Source organism: Hevea brasiliensis, unplaced genomic scaffold, assembly GCF_030052815.1.
Source record: "Hevea brasiliensis isolate MT/VB/25A 57/8 unplaced genomic scaffold, ASM3005281v1 Scaf379, whole genome shotgun sequence".
NCBI classification, from domain to species: Eukaryota; Viridiplantae; Streptophyta; class Magnoliopsida; order Malpighiales; family Euphorbiaceae; genus Hevea; species Hevea brasiliensis.
The window spans coordinates 43399-64968 of NW_026614894.1; the positions used below are offsets into that span (position 1 = coordinate 43399).

Here is a 21570-nt window from a genome sequence, read left to right on the forward strand (position 1 = left end):
ATGATGTGCTATTATTCCTCCTAATTGCAATGATTTAGGAACTACCACTTTCAAATCTTTAAACTTTGAAATAAAGATACGCAACTCATGGACTTATCCATAACAGGCATATTATCAAGTATTTAGAATTCAAAATATTTCATAATGAGAAATTTATCCATACCTTTTTTTTTCTGTATTATATTCAAATTCTAACGAATTCAGTTTTCTTTGGAGACTTGACAGAGGTAAACAAATCTTATAGCCTATCTGATGAGTTATTGAGAATATGACATCTGCATGGCAATTCATCTTTTTTCTTGATCTGCTTTCACCTTAAAATTGTTGAGGCAGTGGGTGGAGAATAGGCTTTGGGGCATGATGAATCACTATCTTTAAAGTATTAATTGCCCCCACTAGATTACTGCAAGGTTATGGCAATATACCTCCAGGATATAACAAAGCATGAAATCTGCAGATAACAACTCTTGAAGATTTCTCTTAAGAACTCTTTATACGAACCGTTTAGAAAGACTGGAAGAAAAGAAGAAGAAGTAGAAGTAATATATATCTAGATTGAAAAACTCATCCATATTTATAAAGAAAGAAAATTCATGGCACATTTTCTAGATAGACATATTTGTTTATCTCTAATAGATACAACTGTTTGTGTAATAGACATTGTTACACTCATTTCATATAGGCATTTTAGAGTAGTTTTGCATCCATTTTGTCCTTATATTTTAGTATATTTTATGTTTTTAGCTTTATTTTAGCTTATTTGTTAACTTTAGATACTTTATATTTGATTTTTGTAATTTTGTTATTTTTGATAGGATTTTATGGCAAATCGAAGATCAATGAGTGCATTAGGAAGTGATTTGAAGAAATTTGAAATTTTTTAAGCATGGAGGAAAGTTGAAGAAATCAAGCTTTGAAAGAGCAAGTTAGCCGAAATTTGCTTGAGACTTTGCTTAAGATCCTGCTTAGGGTAAAGCGGCAATGCTTAAGGTACAGCACAAGTTAAGCTGGAAGTCAAGCATGAGCAGAAAAGTCCATTTTACTCCAAATCTACCGAGATTTGCTGAGGGTCTGCTTAACCTTAAGCAGACAGTTCAACCAGAGGCTGAAATTTGCTAAGAAGCTGCTTAGGGTTAAGCAGTACCCTAAGCGATCGCGTAACGTAAATATCATTGACTTGGATAATTTTACACCTCATTTCTTATCCACTCCTTGGCTCCTATTTACTTTTAGAACAACTTTTTGGGACCATATAAATTCATCATTTCCTAGTTTTTGCCATAAGAGAAAACGGGCGAAAATAAAAGAAGAAAAGAAATATAAATAGACAGAGGAGGAGGACGCCATTTTTTTAGGGAGGCTGCGCAACTATCTTTTGAAGCTCCAAAAACCAGAGTTTTGGGTTCTTCTACCTGGGTTTTTCTATTTTAGTCCTCTTATCATGTTTTTCTTTACTTTTCCATTAATCTTTCTTGTAAATACCATTATGAGTGAGTAAACTTTTTAGATTTCAGAGTTGGGAAATATGTTTTAGATTAATTTGTGGATTTGGACTGGGTATTTTCTTAATTTACATAAATATGAGTTTTGATTCCTCCCTTGTGTGCTTGATTTACTTACCTAATATTGGTACCCATTGAATATTGTATTAATCTTTGATTGAAGGATCGAAAGGTGAAAGTCATTGATAGATAATTAAGGATTGGAACTTAAAATCACCTAGATTTAGAAATAAAATAGGATTTTAAGAGGAATTAATGATTGGTTACATAACTTAATGGGTTTTAAAGTAATCAAATAACATACGAAAGTAGGTTTGGTTATTTTAGAACACACTTTGGTTTACTTGAAAAAGATATCAAAGGAATTTAGAATCAATTTCCTTCAAACTCTATTTTTCCCTTAAAATTGGAATACCCAAGACAAATTCCAATTAATTTATGCATAAACCCTCAACTCTAGAATCACTTTAAACATAATTAGACCTTGATTCAAATTACCCATTATTAATTTAGTTCAATTGCATCTAAATTTAGAATTTATTTGCTTGCTCTTTACCCATTTCAATTAGATTAATTAATTTACTTTGCTCATTTACATTTACCATTTATTCATCAATCATTAATCCAAATAATCGCTTCATTCATAGTTCGGTACTCAAACGGCAAATTCTCGTTAAGACGACCCGTATACTTGCGGATACGCCCATCAGATATGTCTGTTTATTAAAAGACACCTATACAAATAGTTATGATTGTTTGTATAGAATAGATATGTATTTTTATTAAAAGATATCTATACAAATAGTTATGACTATTTATGTAGACATATTTATTTATTAACAGATACCTATATAAATAGTTATAACTGTTTGTATATAATTAATATGTCTGTTTATTAATAGACATATCTACTTGTTAATAAACACATCTATTCATAATTTATTTACGAAAATTATAATATAATAATTATTTTATTTTACACATATACACGTCAAGTATTATAATAAAATAATATATATTAAATTATATTAAATTATATAATTTTATATATATTTCATTTTTAATATTGCTTCACTTTTTTATATTTTAATAATATAAAAATTATTTTTTTATATTATTTAATATACAAATTATTTATAACAACATGTACATTGATTATGATCTAATACTATGCTTCTTGATTGTAATAGTTGTATTATAATCTGCAGTTGTGTCGTTTATGAATGTACGGTTAACATAACAATAAGCTAATTAATTAAATTTTTAAATAAAATGATAACATTTAAAAACACTAAACGACAGAGAGTAGGTTTGGAAAATAAAAAAAAAATTGAAGGACACATCATAACGTACAAAATGGTACCAACTGCCTATGTGGTTGGAATCATCAACTTTTTTTTGTCCAATTATTATCGGACGTAAGCTAAGATACCATGTGGACGGGTCATATTACGGTCTGAATTTGGATGTAGATAAAATTAAATTGATTTAATTTAAAATTAAAATTAAAATTAAAATTAAAATTAAAATTCAATTGATTAAAATTATTCTCAATAAAATTTGTTTTGCACTGAAATCAGATTAACCGGTTTTATTTGGTTTAAAAATTAAATTTTTATATGAAAATTGTAATTAAAATCAAAATTAAGTAAATTGTGTGATTTGAATTCTCTTTAACCTTAAATCTAAATCACTAATTTTAACTCATAATCAGATCAGCCTGGCGGCCACCCGAATACCATGTGCTCCCTCCGCACGCGGCTTGGAATGACGGCAATCACACCTTAATGTAATGACAACGATATTATTGAATTTTCTCAAAAAAAAAAAAAAAAAAAGAATGTTAAGAGGAGAGTATTGATTGGTTGATTTAATTTGAAAAATTAAAAAAAATTAAAACTAAATTAAATTGATTTAAGAAAAAAATTGAATCAATTTAATTTAATTCATTTCGTTTTGGTTTAAAATTATTGATTTGATTTTTTTTTAATTTATTTTTAAACTCATTTCAAACTAAATCTTTATTATATATTTTTTTAATTTAACTATACTTTTTAGACTTAATAATAATTAATTATAAAATAAATTATTCAATTTATTTTTTTAAATAAAAAATACTAAATTTATTCTAATTACTTTTTGGGACAAAGTTAATAAAGGGAGAAATTCTCAAACGAGAAAAATGATTCAATGGCTTTGAAATAATTGAATGAGGAGCCGTTTATCTAATTTTATTTCTATTTTATTGAATTGATTGAAAGGAATTCTTATCGTTCTGATAAACAAAGTAAATAATATTAAAATAAGTATAAGAAATAATATAATATTATCCGATTCATAGGATAGGGAAAAATCTTTTTAATGATAAAATTATTAATGATAATAAAAGGTCAAGTCATATATTTTAGGTTGATTTAGATCGATACTAACCGAATGATTATAATTTTTTTTACATGAATATTTTATTAAATATTAATTATTAATAAAATAATTAAATTGAATCAAATAAATTAAATTTCTTAAAATTAAAAGTGAAATTGAATTAATTTACTATAAAATAAACAAAACTTTAAATTAAATTAGTTCAATTAATCTTTTCATTTTAAATCGAATGTTGCTGACCTAATGACAGTTGAGGATTTGGGAATTCTACCACCAATGGATGAAAGGTATTGGAATTTTACTTTTAATAAAAAAAATTAAATCGAATTAAATTAAATTTCAATTTACATTCACAAAAATTGCAGTTTATTAATTAAGTAAAAAAAATAATAACCAAGCTGAATGTTTATACTATGTTGTTTTAATAAATGATAAACTGATGAAAAATAAATTCTTATCGTTGGGATTGGGAATTTTTTTATTAGGGATTGGCTCTTCGTTGGGAATAAGAAGTAGTCAAATAAGGTTATGGCTTAGGCATCATTAGGGTAGAAGAAAAAGTCTGGAATGACATTATTTTAGAGAAAGACATATGTGGATTTTTTTGGGCCTTTATGATATGGTTCGATTCAAAATTAAATCGATAGATTGTAGATTAGGAAAACCACCCAATAATTAAGCATTAGAAAAAGGAAGAGACGGTAGTGGAATCAAATTGTACCGACTGTCCTTGCCTTTGTTTTTAGAATTAACTAGACAGGGATATTAACTTCAGAACTGGACAAAAACATAAAGACATATCAAACAATAAAAAAATACAAATAAAAATCATGGATCTGCAATTAATCAACGGAGCATCGTCGTCATCATGTGCCACCACTCATGTTTTGCCACATTAGCTCACACTCTGGATTTCAGGGAACGATGACAGATTTCGATGCCCAATCATCCACACATCACTGGCTATCTGGGGGAGGCAAATCACATACACTTGCAGAAACCTTTTTTTTTTTTTAAGTTATCCTAATAAATAATACTTAATTGATATACTCACATAAACTACTAACTAATTTTACTATTTATTAAATCACAATCAACTACTAATTCTATTTTAATATTTTTATTTTTATTTATAATTATTCAATGAAAATTTGAATTTAAAATTTTATAATAAAATATATTTCTTTAAATTTTTTTTTCTTTTTCTTTCTGAAGTTCAAGGAATAGATGATCTATGCACATTGAATAAGAATGACTAAATAATTACGTAAAAAAAAAAAAGGGAAGAAAAAAAAAGAAATTGAAGGTGACACATGTGTTTGTTTGGTAAATGTTGCGGTCTATATGGGGTGGGTGGAAATTTGTGGCGATTCTTGTAATCTCATTGAACCAAAGAGCTGCAATTACTGGTACAAGAGTAGTCTTAGCTTTAATAACACTCCATTGGAAAATTAGTATCTTTCTTTCACCAACGGCTTCACAGCAACAAAAGTCAGTCTTTCCGCGCAATACAGTTACTCATCTGGTTCTTTGATGGGCAAGAAGCAGCACTTAGATTGGACAACGAGGTCCATTTCTTCCTCAGGGAGTGAGAGAGTCTCTCTTGACAAAGGAGGTTTGCTTTCTTTTCTTTTTCTTCCTTTGTAGTTTTATCTTCGGAACAACATCCAAAATTTTGTGGCTTTTATTGGGTTATGGATTTTTTCGGATTCATTTCAAAGTTTGAAACTCACGTTTTCTGTTCTGTTGATAGTTTTAATAGGTTTTTACCTTTTCTGGGTATTTTTTTGAATCACTTGAATTTTCTAAACAATATGTCATTACATTAATTCTGTTTGGTTTGGGTTCTTGTGACAAGACGATTAGCTTTTTTGTTACATGAACTTGTTCTTGGAATCTTGTAATTGAGTCTTCTTTTGACTTCTTGTTTATTGTGATTTCTCTGTTGAACTGTTAACTTTGGTCAGGAGTTTTTTTTTTTTTTTTTTTTTTTTTGGGGTTTGGTGTGGTGGGGTGCGGCTGGGGTGGGCCGGCGGGGTGGTGTTGATATGGCCATAACCTTTATGAAATATTAGTTCTTGAAATATTGTAGTTTTGTTTCATTTTGATTGTTAATCTACAGATTTTGTGTTTTTCTCTCAAATCATTCAACTTGGGGTGTAACAAATCGCAACAAAAGAAGACGGAAAGTAAATTGATGTTTCCTGTTGTTTGTGGTTTCCAATACTTTAATTGAACTAGACCATATAGCAATTCTAGGCTCAAATTAAATAAGTTTTTGTTTTGATCAAGTCTCATATAATGGAATTCATAACCTCCATAACCATTTAATTAAGCGCCAAAAATTCTTGGTTACTTCTTGGTCTAAATAATGTTGTCGTTGATTCACCTATGTTGTGTAGGCACGGAGGAAAGCAAATGAAGACCAATCACCCGATGGTCCTCCAAACGACCTGGAACTTGGAGATGGAGTGGAGGTGATAGCTATTAATGTTCTTTCATGCAATATTTATGCTCATCAAGCTATTTTTGAAGTCTAGCTGACCTTGTTTTTTGAAAATTCAGGCAGCAAATGTTGGGTTTGGTAGAGTATTTTCACTGGTAAGAAATTATTATTTTCTTATTTCTGAGGATGGATTCACATCGAAGTATATTTTAGTATTTAGTAATAATCAATTTCTTATTTTACAGGCAAAGCCTGATGCTGGGAAGCTTGTAGTTGGCACCATTGCACTACTGATAGCATCCACATCAAGTATTCTGATTGTAGGATAATTAAACAAATCGCAAGATCAAAATTGAATTTAAAAGTAACTAGGCTCCTGTCCTACTAAGGTGTTATCTCTGTAACTGGTTATAAATTCTTATATTGCAGCCAAAATATGGTGGAATGATAATAGACATTGTGTCAAGAGATACAAGTGCTCCTGAAGAGCAATCACAAGCTTTAGATGCAGTCAAGAACACCATACTGGATATTGTGCTGATAGTGGTAATTGGGTATGACTGTGTTCTGTATCACTTTACCATGTCTAATTTGCATTATTATGTCTCTGGATTTTGTTCTCTTGGTTTCTGTAGATGTTTGTTCATTGTGGTGGTTTCTTTCCTTACTATATGGGGTAATTTTATTAATTGATCTTATAAGATCCAATGTTTATTGAATGAGCATTATTTAAATTTATGTAGGGTCTGAAATGATATTTGTTTTATATTGATCCATTATTTACGATTTAAAGCCCCCAAACAAATTTTCCTGTAGTGTTGCATTTCTTTTGCTCTATTAAATTAGCATCTTAACTTATACTTTAAATATTTTGCTTTGAAGAACTGTGACGACAAATAATTTCATTTCATTTTTGACACTTCTGTAATGCAAGATATTGCACAAAGCCTCCTGTTGAGCATTTATAATTCTTGAAGGGACTAATAATCATAGTTTCTTTTTGCTTGTTTTAGTTCTTTGTGCACTGCACTTCGAGCATGGCTGTTTGCTTCTGCCAGTGAAAGAGTTGTCGCTCGTTTGAGAAAGGACTTATTCAGCCACCTAATCAACCAGGTGAAGTCCCCTAGTTTTTGAACATATAAAACCTCGAGGATGTGCAATCCTTTTTATTCCTGATCCACTATATTAATTAGTCTTTATGGATTTCCAATCTACTGAAAAACTGTGAATTTTCTGTTTCATGCAAAATTTAAGCATAATAAAATAGCTGGTTAAAGATATTAAAGCCTGTGGGAGTCATTTTAAGATATTAGTTTGCAAGTTGTTGTTGTTGTTTTTTTTTTTTTTTTTTTTTTTTTCTGCTCTGCGCTGGGGAACATTTGGAAAAAAGCACAATTAAGCATGGTGTTGGTGCAATGGTCAAAAGGAAAAAGCCTTCTTTGATGTTACTCGAACAGGGAACTTCTCAGCAGGCTGTCAGAGGACACCCAGGTCATAAAAAATGCTGCAACAACCAATCTTTCTGAGGCGCTCCGTAATGTAACAACTGCCTTAATTGGTGTTGCCTTCATGTTTACATCATCATGGAAATTAACATGTAGGTAATTTAAGCTGAAGTTTCTCAAGTAATGCTTTTCTATCAGGGTAATATTCTGATCATCGTTTCCTTTTCTTTTTTTTTTTTCCCTGCAGTGTTGGCTTTGGTGGTTGTGCCAATAATTTCAGTTGCTGTAAGAAAGTTTGGGCGCTATCTTCGTGAACTTTCACATGCAACTCAAGCTGCAGCTGCAGTAGCTGCTTCCATAGCTGAGGTTCGTAAGCAACATCATATTTTACTTTTTATCTTTTATATAATTAGTTTTTATTTCCTTATTAAGATGTCAGAAATTGTTAATTTCATAATTGGCATACATTCACAATGTACATTGTTTTTAAAGCAACAAAGTTTGATGAATCTAGGAAGATTGTGAAAACCCTACTAAATGTTTTATTGGTGCTTGGATGATAGGTTTGATCATGAACTTTATGCTGTAAATCAAACATAGTTTTGAACTGTTTTATAGATTCCTGGTGCTTCCTTTTCTCCTTATTTTGGATCTATTGAATATAACAGTCAGTTGAGTTATTGGTCATAATTTTTTCCTAAGAAAAATTGATGTTTAGGAATCCTTTGGGGCCATTCGAACAGTTAGATCTTTTGCCCAAGAAAGTTATGCAATTTCAAATTATTCGGAAAAAGTTGATGAGACGCTGAAGCTGGGACTCAGACAAGCAGTGAGTCTCTATATCTCTCTCATGGAAGCTGGGAGTATGCAAATTAAAGGTTTATGAGCTCATGAGTTTTGCTATTTTCTGCCGCAGAGGGTAGTCGGTCTGTTTTTTGGAGGACTAAATGCCGCATCCACTTTATCTGTGATCATAGTGGTAGTTTATGGGGCATACCTGACAATAATAGGCTCCATGACCGCGGCGCTCTTACATCCTTCATTCTTTATAGCCTCACAGGTACTCTTCCCATTGTTTTACTTACCTACCAAATGTACTATTATAGCTCAAACTAGACTTTGATTTCAAATTAAACAAACATTTGAAAACATTTCTTTTGTGAAGGGATCAGTCACAACTTAGTTTAGGGGTAACTCCATAAACTTAGGAAAGCTTTGAATATCTATCAAGATTTTAAATATCTATACAGCACTATTTTACTGTTTCAGTCTTTTTTTGAATAACTTTATTTCTTCTGCTGCTTGTGATAGTCAAATTACTCTACGGTTTATTTTAAATGAAATGTTCTATGCCCTTGCTTGCATGTTTCAGATGCTATTGTTTAGTAGACAGCAAATGACTTGCTGCCTGGGATGCTGCAAGTTTCGTAGTTACTCATTTTGGCCAATCTTTTCTGCCTGCAGTTGGTTCTTCAGTATCTTCTTTGTCAGGATTGTATACTACTGCGATGAAAGCTGCAGGGGCAAGTAGGAGAGTTTTTCAGCTCCTGGATCGTGTCTCAAGCATGCCAAAATCTGGGGATAAGTGTCCTATTAGGTTATTTCTCTCTTCCTTCTCTCTCTCTCTCTCTCTCTCTCTCTCTCTCCCTCTTTCAAACACAAAAACTTCATATTGGAAATCTGGTATACTAGAATTTAACTTCTATTTATTGACTGTACTTTGAGAATCGCTACACTTCCCAGTCATAAGAATTTATACATTTGAAAGGGATACAAAAATTCAGTTTTCTTAATTGGTTAAAATAAAATACCTGTCAACCTAATGTTTGCCTTCTTATATTCTTATTTGAAATCATATGTTTTTTGCTGGCAGTGATCCTGATGGGGATGTGGAATTGGATGATGTCTGGTTTGCTTATCCTTCTCGACCAAGTCATCTGGTACTCAAGGTAATAATATTCTCTCAAGGAAAAGAAAAAGAAAGGAAGAGCGAAAGATGTGTTTAACTATGATAAATATGTAGCTCTGCCACTTATCTTCTAATAAATTGCTTGCTTTCAATCTTCCTTTTTCTCCCAACTTTCAGTCTACATTGATTTTGCCCTTTTGGGCTACCCTTGTAGTCTTTAGGACATACTAGTTCCTTCCATGACAGAGCATGCAAGATTATCAACACTAATAGCAAATGAGACATAAGATCTAAGAATTCAGTTTGGTTCTGTATCATATTCAGGATCATATTCAGTGCTGTGTGAGTGTTTGGAATTTCTTTTAGTTGCAATATTCAGACGGGAAGAATGCAGGGATTTCAACATTTTTAACTTAATGACCATGTCTAATACTCATTGGTACCACAGGGTATAACGTTGAAACTGAACCCAGGCTCAAAAGTTGCTCTTGTTGGTCCAAGTGGTGGCGGCAAGGTAACATTACCATCATTACTTCTTAATATTACATATATACCCTACTCTTGATTTTCCGTCACAGCTTGCCCATAACTTCCAACATCATCTTTTTTTAATGTCTTACAGACAACAATAGCAAACTTAATTGAAAGGTTCTATGATCCTCTCAAGGGAAAGATCTTGCTAAATGGGTTTCCACTAGTGGAAATATCACATGAGTATCTTCACAGAAAGGTATTCTGCTAAAATTTTTGGTAGGATGTTTGCAGAATATAATATTGAGCTGCCAGAATAAATGCTTCAGTGATCATGATGGAATTTGCGATGTTTCACACACATACATTCTACCAAAATTTGATAACTTGAACATCTAGTGAATTCTTACACATTCAACTTCTGGTGTTTCCTGAGATGCAGGTCAGTATAGTGAGCCAGGAACCAGTTCTATTCAATTGTTCTGTTGAGGAGAACATCGCCTATGGGTTTAACGGCAAGGCTAGTTCTTCTGACATAGAAACTGTTGCTGTAAGTGTTTATCATTTACTTATCCTTTTTTTTTTCTTTTACCAGAATTCCATCTATCTCATTTTTTTGTTTTTAAATTTTCCACATAAACATATGTGCTTATGAAGTGATGACACTGCAGAAAATGGCTAATGCCCATGACTTCATAGAAAAGTTTCCTGAAAAATATCAAACGGAGGTTGGTGAACGTGGGTTGAGACTTTCAGGAGGCCAAAAACAAAGAGTGGCCATTGCAAGAGCACTATTGATGAATCCAAGCATTTTACTTTTGGATGAAGCCACAAGTGCTCTGGATGCAGAGAGCGAATACCTTGTTCAGGTGCGTTGGCTTTTTCTACAACAATTTTCATTATTGGTTTCAGTCATTTCCTAATAATTTCCCTTGACTCATATCTAACCAACTAAAATTGACCTATATTTAGCACTTTTAGCTTTAGTCAATTCTATCTTAATTCCCTGTTACTGGTGCCATTGCTTCTTCCTTACACATAACATGACCATCTGAATCAGTTAAGTATTGTGAATTCATTGAAGAAGCACCATCCTATGATTTTTATATGTCTAGCCTGGAGGCAGGCAACTGAGAATGACACCCAAAAAAGAGGGAAATGCCATGAGTCTGGTTGAGGTGTTATGTATTCATAATCTGTATATATCTTAAAGATTTTGATTTCAGAATTTACTTCTATCTTACTGTTTTCTATTCACTTGCTCTCCAATTCGCCTACATAAAAATCGCTAGAATTCACCTGTTTATTCGCGTTTAATGCAAGAAGTTTATGATGACCTTGGCTCTCACCTATTTCTTTTTATTCAATCAACAAAATTTAGATTACTATTTTTCTTATTTGTCAAAAAAGAAATTAGTTTCACCAGCACCAGTTCAAAGATAAAACGAGAAAATTTTCCATTTGGCCAGTGTAATGAAAGTTTCTTTCTTCTTTCTAACTTTTACTAACTCTTTTTTTTTTTTTGGATGGATGCATAGGATGCCATGGATTCCCTAATGAGGGGTAGGACTGTTCTTGTTATAGCACACAGGCTTTCAACTGTGAAAAGTGCAGACACAGTTGCTGTGATATCCGATGGTCAGATAGCTGAAATCGGCACCCATGAAGATCTTCTGAGCAAGGATGGTATCTACACCGCACTAGTCAGGAGACAACTGCAAGAACACAAAACTGCACTCTAGTTTTTGACAGGAAACAAGTTCTTCCAAAACATAATGAAATCAATCCTCTAGCTAAATAGAGCAGTTTCCTCCAAAAAAAGGACTTTTCACAAACTGTTAATTTTGAAGATAGTATTATCATGCAAATGGTTCTTAAACAATGCCAGCACTGTCAACTCTGAAATAGGTTGTATCGCAAATGATTTAACCAAGAAATGCAGGTGAATTAGTGCCAAATTGCTTGGAGATAAACCATTGTTGGATAACTAGAATTATCAAGATAAATACCGTTAGTTACCCCTATATTGAAGAAGCAATAAGACGTAATGGAAAATACACAGATAGGATAGGAATTTCCGACCAACAGAGCCCATTGACACAGTTGGATGTTGAAGTCAAGGCTTCGGATCCATTTGTTTTACAGAATCATTTAAAAAAAAAAAATTCCAACGCTCAAAAACTTTGCAAAAGTGAAATATGATAAATTCAGTGAATCAAAATTAAACTTTAATATATAATTTAATAATTTATAGTTTCATTTTATCTAACATAATTCATAATTCAAAATAGGCTATAAGAGAACCACATCTATCTATACAACCATTATGAAGCTGAACTTTGAAATAGATAATGCAATGTTGACAAGTGTTTATTTTTTTGCCAAGTGGCATCTTATGGAGAGAAAAGGTTTTCTAACCGTTTATGTTCTAAGTCCCACCACCTTCTCTCCATCATTCCTCTCACTCAATTCTTATTATAAAATCCATTTTTTGCTTTGTCTCCCCTATTCTTTGGCTTCAATTTCAATGAATTTTCGTCTAACCCTTAATAATCCTTCATGCATAAAACCTCTCCTTTAGCTGCTAGCATCAATAAAGTACATATCATCGTGATGCTTACAGTAGAACGTGGCATTTCTCAAGCGTATGAAGAAATGATTTGAACCTCGAGAAATGCCTTGATAAAGGTTAGAAAGTCACTCTGTTACTTACTATGTCTTTGGCATTTTTCCTAGGTAAAGGCTATAGACCCGATCGAATACCAATTGAAGGGTAGAAGTGTTTGAGAGACATAAAAGTGATATGGTTAACTAAATTATTTAATAAGATTCTAAACTCAAAGAAATGATCATGAATGGAGGAGAATATTTTACTATCTATTTTTAAAAATAAAGGAAACATACAAATAAAAAATTAAACTCATGAGCCATACTTTGAAGTTGTGGGAAAGAGTTGTGAAACATCGACTACGCTACGATACTTTATCTCTCCCAATCAATTTGGCTTCATGCAGTCGTCGACTATGGAAGCTATCTTTCGTTATAAGCTTAATGGAGAAATATAAAGATGTGAAGATAGATTTACACATGGTTTTTATCGATTTAGAGAAGGCTTATGATAATGTTTCAAGAGATGTCTTATGGAGAGTGTTAGAACAAAAAGGGATATCTATTAGATACATACAAGTGTTAAAAGATATGTATGAAGGAGCAATTATTATTATGCGCACAGTGAGAGGGGACACATGAGATTTTTCTATCTCAATTGGATTACACCAAGGTTCAACTGTAAGCCCTTACCTTTTACATTAGTTTTAGATGAATTGATTTAAATATATACAAGAGAGTATCCCTTGGTGCATTATGTTTGCAAATGATATAGTTTTGATAGATGAGACGCGATAAGGAGTCAATAGAAAGCTAGAGTTTTAGAGAAATACTCTAGAGTCAAATGACTTTAAGTTAAGTAGAACAAAGATAGAATACATGCATTGTAAGTTCAGTGAAGACCGAACTGATAATAGAGAAGGAGTTAGTTTGAATGGAGTGGTAAAGTTCCAAATTAATCACTTTAAATATATCGGCTTAATCCTTCAAGTAGATGGGAGATGTGAGAAGGATATTAGTCATAGGATTAAGCCGGATGATTGAAGTGAAGAAGTGTCACGGAAGTTTTATGTGATTACAAGATTCCCAATAAGTTAAAAGGAAAATTTAAACGTACAGCTATACAACCGACCATGTTATATGGTAGTAAATGTTGGACACTGAAGGAGTCGTATATGTCTAAGATAAGAGTTGCGGAGATGAGAATATTAAGGTAGATGAGTGGCTATACCAGACTAGATAAAGTCTGTAATGAGAGTATTAGAGAAAAGGTAGGAGTGGTGCCAATTGAGGATAAGTTGAGAGAAGAGAGATTGAGGTGGTTTGGTTATGTGAAGCGTAGACATACGGAGGGTCCAGTTAGACAAGTATAACACATTAGGTTAGATGATAGAAAGAAAAGAAGGGATAGACCTAAACTGACTTGAAGGAGAGTAGTATAACATGACCTTGAAGCATTACACGTTTTCGAAGATTTAACCCAAAATTGTTTAAAATGGAGAAAACGTTTTTAAAGATTAACCCAAAATCGTTTAGAGTAGAGAAAGTGAATCCATATAGCCAACCTCAAATTTTTTAGGATAAAAGTTTAGTTGAGTTAAATTGAGATATTATACATTTTAATTGTATGATGTCTAAAATAAACTGTGTTTTTCTGTTTAATTGGACTTAAAACAGTGTATTGCATTGTTACTTTTTTTTCTATTTTCTTAAAAAAATTTTCAGTCTTCTATGTAATTTCACCGCGGAAGTTGATTAGCCAGTTTAACATAATTCATCCACCACCTCCCTCCATCGTCAGCAACTTTTCTCATTCAACAATAAATTTATTAAATTCTTATAAATCAAAATATTTTAATAAGTTCATGTTGAAAAAAAATGTCTTTCAATATATTCCAAGCACAAGTTAATTCCAACCGAGCAATAAAAATAACTTAATTTATCAATAAATATTTTCCCTAAAATAATTGAGTTTTTTTTTTTTTTTTTTTTTCGTAACATCGGAAAGTAAAATAAATGGACACTTCCGTTTACAACATTTTGGGGCCAATCTAAAAATAATGGGTCGAAGTAACGAGGAAATTAAGTTAAAATTAAATGCATAAGGTGTAAGATTATAAGTACAATCTCAGTAAAATCATTCAGCATGGCAGAATGTCATAACAATCACCTGTGTCAAAATTTTCCAATACACCTGGCTCTAACTAAAACAAAATTATAACCAATAGTAACATAGCACACACCCAGATCATCGTCCCACCTACTCTACAATCCACGTAGAGATTGTCCTTGGAACTAATGAACAAGAGTAAAGAAACCTAACGAATCATCAACCCTTGCATTGCCTGTGATCCATCTTCAGTCATCTTGTTAGCTTGGATGGTGTTTATCACATTCGCAATATCGCCCTGGAAAACATGAGAACATCAACGCAATGACACTAGAAGAAAAGCTGGGAAAATTATTATAACAAATTGTCAGTTTCATTTCCAATATTAGCATATAGCAAAGTCGTTGGACTAAGTACCAATACAAATTACTTCCTTTGAGCCCTAAAATGCAGAAAGTGGATGAGAAGGCGCAAAGATACAAGATTGCAGTTGAGAAAATTTACCCTCCAAGTAGCAAGTTTTGCTCTAAGTGTCAGCCACTGATGCTGCCCAAACACACGCTCAGTACAGCTACTGCAAATCAAAAATTGGAGAAAAAGATTGAATGGCCAAGATAAATCTTAAGCACTAGTATAACATTGCCATCATCAGAAGGAAGTGCAAGAGGCTACCTCACAAGTACAACTTGATTCATCTGGTCCATTTTACAGTTGATTAACTTAGCTGTTATCGCCTTCACAACCCATAATTCCACCTCATCATCATTAATCTGCAAAAACGATTGCATGAGTACAAGTAGAAAAATATAATAGCAAAAGTTAAGCAGAGCGGTAAATCTTGTTAATGCAAAATTGTAAGCCCCATTACCCGAAGAGTATCCTGGATAAGAGTATATGGAATTCGACCAGATCCATCTGAGGCAAGATCCACCAATGACATCAATCTCATCTTTGATATACAATCTTCATGAACAAGACCTATGATAACATGCAAGAAACAAAGCTGAAAAGAATTTCACAATGAAGAAACATTAGCCCATCTAGCAGCCTATCAATGTTAGAAGAAACATTTACCATAGCTTTTCAGCAAAGTAGAATTTGCAGCCTGAAACTCTAAATAGGCATCTAGCCTCTGCGTCAGAAAGATATTCAAAAGCTGATATACCAATGCATGCTTAGCGTCCTTTTCCAACTGCCCCACAGCAGGCATATCTAGCAGGTCACACTGCAATATAGCTACACAAATCAATCTCTAAGCACCCAAATTTATCTATTGAACTATTCCAACAAAGACAATAAAAATGCAAAGAACTCATGTCTTGATGCAAACTGCAAAAGCAAATTGATAAAAAAACAACATTTTAAAAAATATAAAATTAATACAAAATGCAAAAAAAAAAAGATGGCCAAAAATCCAATATACAGAGTACATCATGCTTAAAAAATTAGTCAATTTATAGATCAACAGTATACTGTTTAGACAGAGCATGCTTAACCACATTCACATTACCACAAAAATTACAACTGAGATAAGGCTACATGGCCAGACACGATTAATGAGGGATTACAACTGAGATTTGGCCTTTTTCTGCTACGATTAACACATTTCTATTTGCATTTAACACATCAAACGAGCCTACAAGACCTAGTTGACATTAATTTTAAGGAGAAATACAGCAACCTGGGACATATGTTCAAAATTCAGTGAGACATACCTGAAATATGTCAGGTGCCTTGACAAATTCGATAATTGTGCGCACAGCTTCCTCCTTGGCTTCACCCATTGCATATGCATCCTCCCCAGAAAAGGTTGCTAAATACTTGGTCAGGAATTTGAAAGAATCCTTTCCTGAGCTGGAAATACCCAGAAAAAAAAAAGGCATAAGAAAATATCACTGAAAGTCAAAGACAAGAGAACTTTACGATGGCAATTAAATAGATGAAAAGGTATAAGTTCACTCTCTGACTGTTATCTTCTTGTCGTACCTCTTACTCTCTCTCAGTACATTAGAAATTCCAAGAAAAAGATCCCTCTGGTCCTTCACCTCAAGATTCCACTCTTTCAAGAAACTATCAATCTTTTTGAAAGAAGGTATGACATGCTCTGTGACTTTTCCGCTCACTGCCAAATTCAGAGCCTTCATGTAAACATAGAACCGGCTGTATGTGTTCTCCAGCAGATTGTACAGATTGAACAAGCTAGTAAAATAGGCAACATAAATTAATACTTTCAAAAATTTATAAGCTAAAACTGAATTGAATTTATTGTTTCACATTACATCTTCAATCGCAATGCAGGCTTGTCAGTTGGCTGCTGAATAATTTTTCCGCATATGAGTTTTGCCATCTCAAGTGCTTCATCTGGACTTTCCAACTTGGAGACAAGATCACACATAACAGTGAAGATACACTCAAGATCTGGCATGATAAATAACAACATATTATGTTTATACAAGTAAGAACTAAGAACTAATGAACTAATAACAAACATATTATGTTTACACATGTTATATCTTATCTCATAATCCCTATTCATATGCTAATTGCAAGAACCTCCAAGAAAATGTCAACTAGAATCTATAACCTAATGAACACAATCGTCCACAGGATTCTAAATGTTTGCACATTTTCTGGCATCAGTAAATCATCATTAAACATAAAAATGCAAACCTTATTTAATTTAATTTAATTTAATTCATAATTAACTTCTGAGTAAGCCAAAATTCAAACAAGTTTTGAATTAGTCCTCTGACTCCTATAAACCGAAATAAGCATGCACACAGGTTCATATTCAATCACATCACAAGAATGATCAAAAGCACGATTGTATCATGTGACACAGCATGGGTTATAATTTCACTTTCCAAAAGTACAAATGTCTCATGTGACATAGCATGGGTTACAATTTCACTTTCTCATATATTAACTCACCCTCTCTCTTATTGTGCACTACAATTACCCCTTCAATTAACTTTCTACAAGAAAGGAATTATAGAATTTGAGATCATAAATAAGATAGATACCTTTCTCTGACACCTTAGAGTTGGAGAATATCAAGTCAGCTGAAGTGAGCATTAAAGATGCCAAGTCCAACCATCTGCCCATCACCATGCATTCTTGTGCTTCCACACAAAGCCTAGAAACTTGTTGCTCTGCAACCTGAGCAGCAACCAATACATAATTAAACACAATTACAAATTACATTAAATTTACCACAGAAACAATCAAAATTTGATCACCAATGAAAATTTCCCTCTTTTAAGATAAAAAGGACATTATTCTTTAACTGTCTAAACGGTTATCACACAAGCCAAAGGCTTGTTTCATGCTCAGGCATGCATAGGAATTGTTCACCACATTTTCTCAACTGTATTTTGCATTTCTGAATTTTAGATCAGATCATTAGCTCACACAGCAACAGGCAAGCACTTTTTCAAATCAATTGACAATAAGCAATCAACAATTAAAGCAAGCACAAAACAAACAAAAGCAAAACGATGCAATTTCGCAATCGTATTATTTTGTTGAGCCAGTAACCATGAAACTTGAAAAAAAAAAAAAAACTTCACTCAGTCGATCTAACTCACTGACGAAAATCTATTCCAAATTTATTACACTATGAAATCAGAGGCCGATTCGTAGAAGACCTTGTACCAGTAAAATTTTCCCGAGCCAAAGACGATGCAGGCACAAATAAAGATACACAAACATGCATGGTTGTAGAGGTTATATGTAGATACCTCAGGACCCGCGTCGGCCCAGGCAAGCTCAGAGGTGAAGCGGACGACGGCGAGCGTCGGATCTTCTTCGGATATAGGAACGATGGCCGTCATTGCAAGGGCTATCTGCAACGCTATTGAAACTTGCTCTTGCCGCAGATAAGAGAGAGAGAGAGAGAGAGAGAGAGAGAGAGAGAGTGAAAAACCCTAGCTAAGGGATTTAGCTGGACCAACACTACACTACAGTATCTTCCGCGGTCCAACGTGATTTATGAACGGTGACATACGGTCTACAATTTTTACAATTTTACATTTTACTTTTTTTTTTTCTCAAATCTTAATAAATTTTTAACACTATTTCAAGATGTAAGAAAAAAAAATTAAAAATTATAATTATTTTTATTCCTATATTTTATATTTTTCTTTTATTAGTATATTCTTTCCAAACATAAAATTTTTTGGCTGTATCCCATATTATTATTCTTTTCTCGTTTTATCATTTCTTATCCTTTATTCACCCTTTCAACTTGTTTTAAATTTTTTTAGCTGGCTTTTAAACTTATTTTTTCAACCATCTAACTTCCTTTTCTTAGCATTTAAGAGTAATTTTAAATAAATATATTAATTATGTATTGACCCCACAAGCTCAAAGGAGCATAGATTTTGATGATATCAAAACTCAACTAAAATCAAACTAACATTGTTTTAAGTGTTGTGCATCTCAAAGAAAAAGACACAAGGATTTCATGATAGATTCGTGCTTCTGAAGAAAGAATGATATTCTAAGTATGACACAGGACGAATCAAAGGAGATAAAAGAAGAAAAGGTTACCTTCCAAGGCTACATTGAAAATCAGAATTAAAGGTACATATAGTATAGAAGTTAAGTTTTATTTTTAGGATTACTTGTGAACAGAATTGAGGAGTACAAGTCAATGATGCTTATTTTCAATCCCTCAAAAAATTTTTCTTTTAAATATCATTATTGGCCTAAAAAGTATTTGACTATGATTTGGTGTAAAGTTTTATAGCTTTGAAAGTTATGCAGAAAAGTTCTCCTGGTACGCTAACTGGTTTGCTACTTATTTTAGTATGCTAACCGGTTTGCTATTTTCTCAAGTATGCTGACTGTCTCAACTCTGCACAACATCGCAGAAAACGACAAAATAACGGCTATTTTTTTGAAATTCGTATCTGTAACGTTCAAATGAGTTCTCCAACGGTAAAAAACGTTCCAAAGCTATAAATACACCTACCTTTGGCCATTTTGCACTTAATGAAAGACTCTCCACTGTTCAAAATCATAAAAGCTTTCATTCAAAGTGCTCAAAGTGTTTTATTGCTCATCATTGGCTTATTTACTCAACTCTTCTTTATAGATTCTGTTGTATTGAGTGAGAGTGAGTTTTAAACACATTATTATCATTTATGAGAGGTCATTCAAGCACTTATTGAAACTTGGTTGTGAAAAGTGTTTGGGATAACACTTGGTAGAAGTGTGAAGCTACTTGTAAAAGCTTTGGTGAGAAGATTTGTAAAAGGCTTTTTGTCTCTTGCCTTTAAAAGAGAAGAATAGTGAAGTGAAGACTCAAAGTGGGATCTTTGAGAGAGTGGATGTAGGCTAATTGAAGCCGAACCACTATAAAAATTTCAGTGTTCATTTTCTCAACCCTTGCTCTTTACATTTATGCATTTTAACTTTATGATTGATATGTTTTTGCTGATATGAAAGTTGAGGCCATTTGTCGTTAATCTTCTTTGCAATCTGAGAAAATCAGTTCTTGCTAAATCACGATATCCGATATAATCGCTTGTTGTTTGATCTGCGCCGCTAGTATATCCGGTATCTTTTCTGGTTCTTGTGTTAAAAACTTATTCAGATTACTGATATCTCTGCTGAATGCTGATATAATTTGTTAGATCAGTATACTGATTGCATATAGTTTTACTTTGAATCAACTTGTCAATAGAGCTGTATTGTTCATTTTTCACATTAGTCAATTTAGTTGAACCTAGCTGCAATTTTCAAAGGTTTTGAGCAAGAACCGAAAATTGTTTTTAAAGTCCAATTCACCCCCCTCTTGGACATATTTTGGGACATCAATTTGGTATCAGAGCCTGTCTCTCTTGCTTGAGGATTAAACCCCTTAGAGTGATCCATACACATGGCTAGTTCATCTAGAAACTCTGCTGGTATACCTGTCCCCTTAGCTGAAGGTTATTCCATCACTAGACCCCCACTTTTTAATGGCACAAATTATTCTTTTTGGAAAACTAGAATGAGAAACTTTATACAATCTGTTGGCATTGATGCTTGGAGAATAATTAAAGATGGTCCTTATATTCCTTATAAAACCAGTGAAGGAACGGTACAGATTCCTAAAGCTGAAGTTTAATTTGATGATAATGATTGGAAGAAAATTTCTACAAATGCTAAGGCTATTAACATTCTTCATTGTGCTCTTGATATTAATGAGTATAATCGTATTTCAGGATGTCAAACTGCAAAAGAAATTTGGGACAAACTAGAAGTCACATATGAAGGAACTGATGTGGTGAAAAAGTCAAAGGCAAACCTCCTCATCCGTGATTATGAGTTATTTGAGATGAATCCTGGTGAAACTATTGCTGAAATGAGTACCAGATTTACAGATCTTGTCAATCTACTTAAAGCTCTTGGAAAGAGATTTGAGGAACAAGAGCTTGTAAAGAAAATTCTGAGGTCTCTTCCAAAGACGTGGGAAGCAAAGACTACTGTTATTCAAGACACCAAGGATTTCAGAAAATACACCTATGATGAGCTAATTGGTTCTCTCATTGCACATGAGATGATCTATAAGAAAGATGAGAAAAAAGGTGATCAAAAGAAAAAGAAAGGTATAGCCTTCATATCCGAAAAGGTAGATGAGAAAAAGAAAAGTGTTGCTCTTAAAGTTAGTTCAAGTGATGATTCAAGTGCTTCAAGTGATGATGATGAAG

The 21570-nt window shown here is 32.8% G+C and overlaps 2 protein-coding genes across 3 annotated transcripts; one reads left to right on the forward strand and one right to left on the reverse strand.

The window, feature by feature from the left end:
• Positions 1-5189: 5189 nt before the first annotated feature.
• LOC110672955 (ABC transporter B family member 27) lies at positions 5190-12113 on the forward strand. The gene is given in 20 exon segments (XM_021835892.2): positions 5190-5479; positions 5481-5499; positions 6287-6361; positions 6450-6485; positions 6576-6650; positions 6760-6884; positions 7344-7443; positions 7757-7787; positions 7790-7927; positions 8023-8141; positions 8494-8604; positions 8692-8794; positions 8797-8835; positions 9240-9372; positions 9649-9724; positions 10133-10198; positions 10307-10414; positions 10598-10705; positions 10827-11024; positions 11694-12113. Coding segments are annotated over 20 exon segments (1926 nt in total). The 5' UTR covers positions 5190-5417; the 3' UTR covers positions 11898-12113.
• A 2720-nt stretch (positions 12114-14833) lies between these two features.
• LOC131177251 (uncharacterized) lies at positions 14834-18830 on the reverse strand. 2 transcript variants are annotated; one of them, XM_058142217.1, is made up of 10 exons: positions 18613-18830; positions 17896-18031; positions 17152-17290; positions 16859-17071; positions 16588-16726; positions 15947-16097; positions 15741-15850; positions 15545-15642; positions 15377-15446; positions 14834-15170 (listed from the first exon to the last, which is right to left on the reverse strand). In XM_058142217.1, the coding sequence occupies exons 1-10, from the start codon at positions 18703-18705 to the stop codon at positions 15081-15083; spliced, it is 1239 nt and encodes a 412-aa protein (XP_057998200.1). In that variant the 5' UTR covers positions 18706-18830; the 3' UTR covers positions 14834-15080. The 2 variants fall into 2 exon arrangements, with proteins under 2 accessions (XP_057998200.1, XP_057998201.1); XM_058142218.1 differs by having other exon boundaries at positions 15377-15443; positions 18613-18815.
• Positions 18831-21570: the final 2740 nt, after the last annotated feature.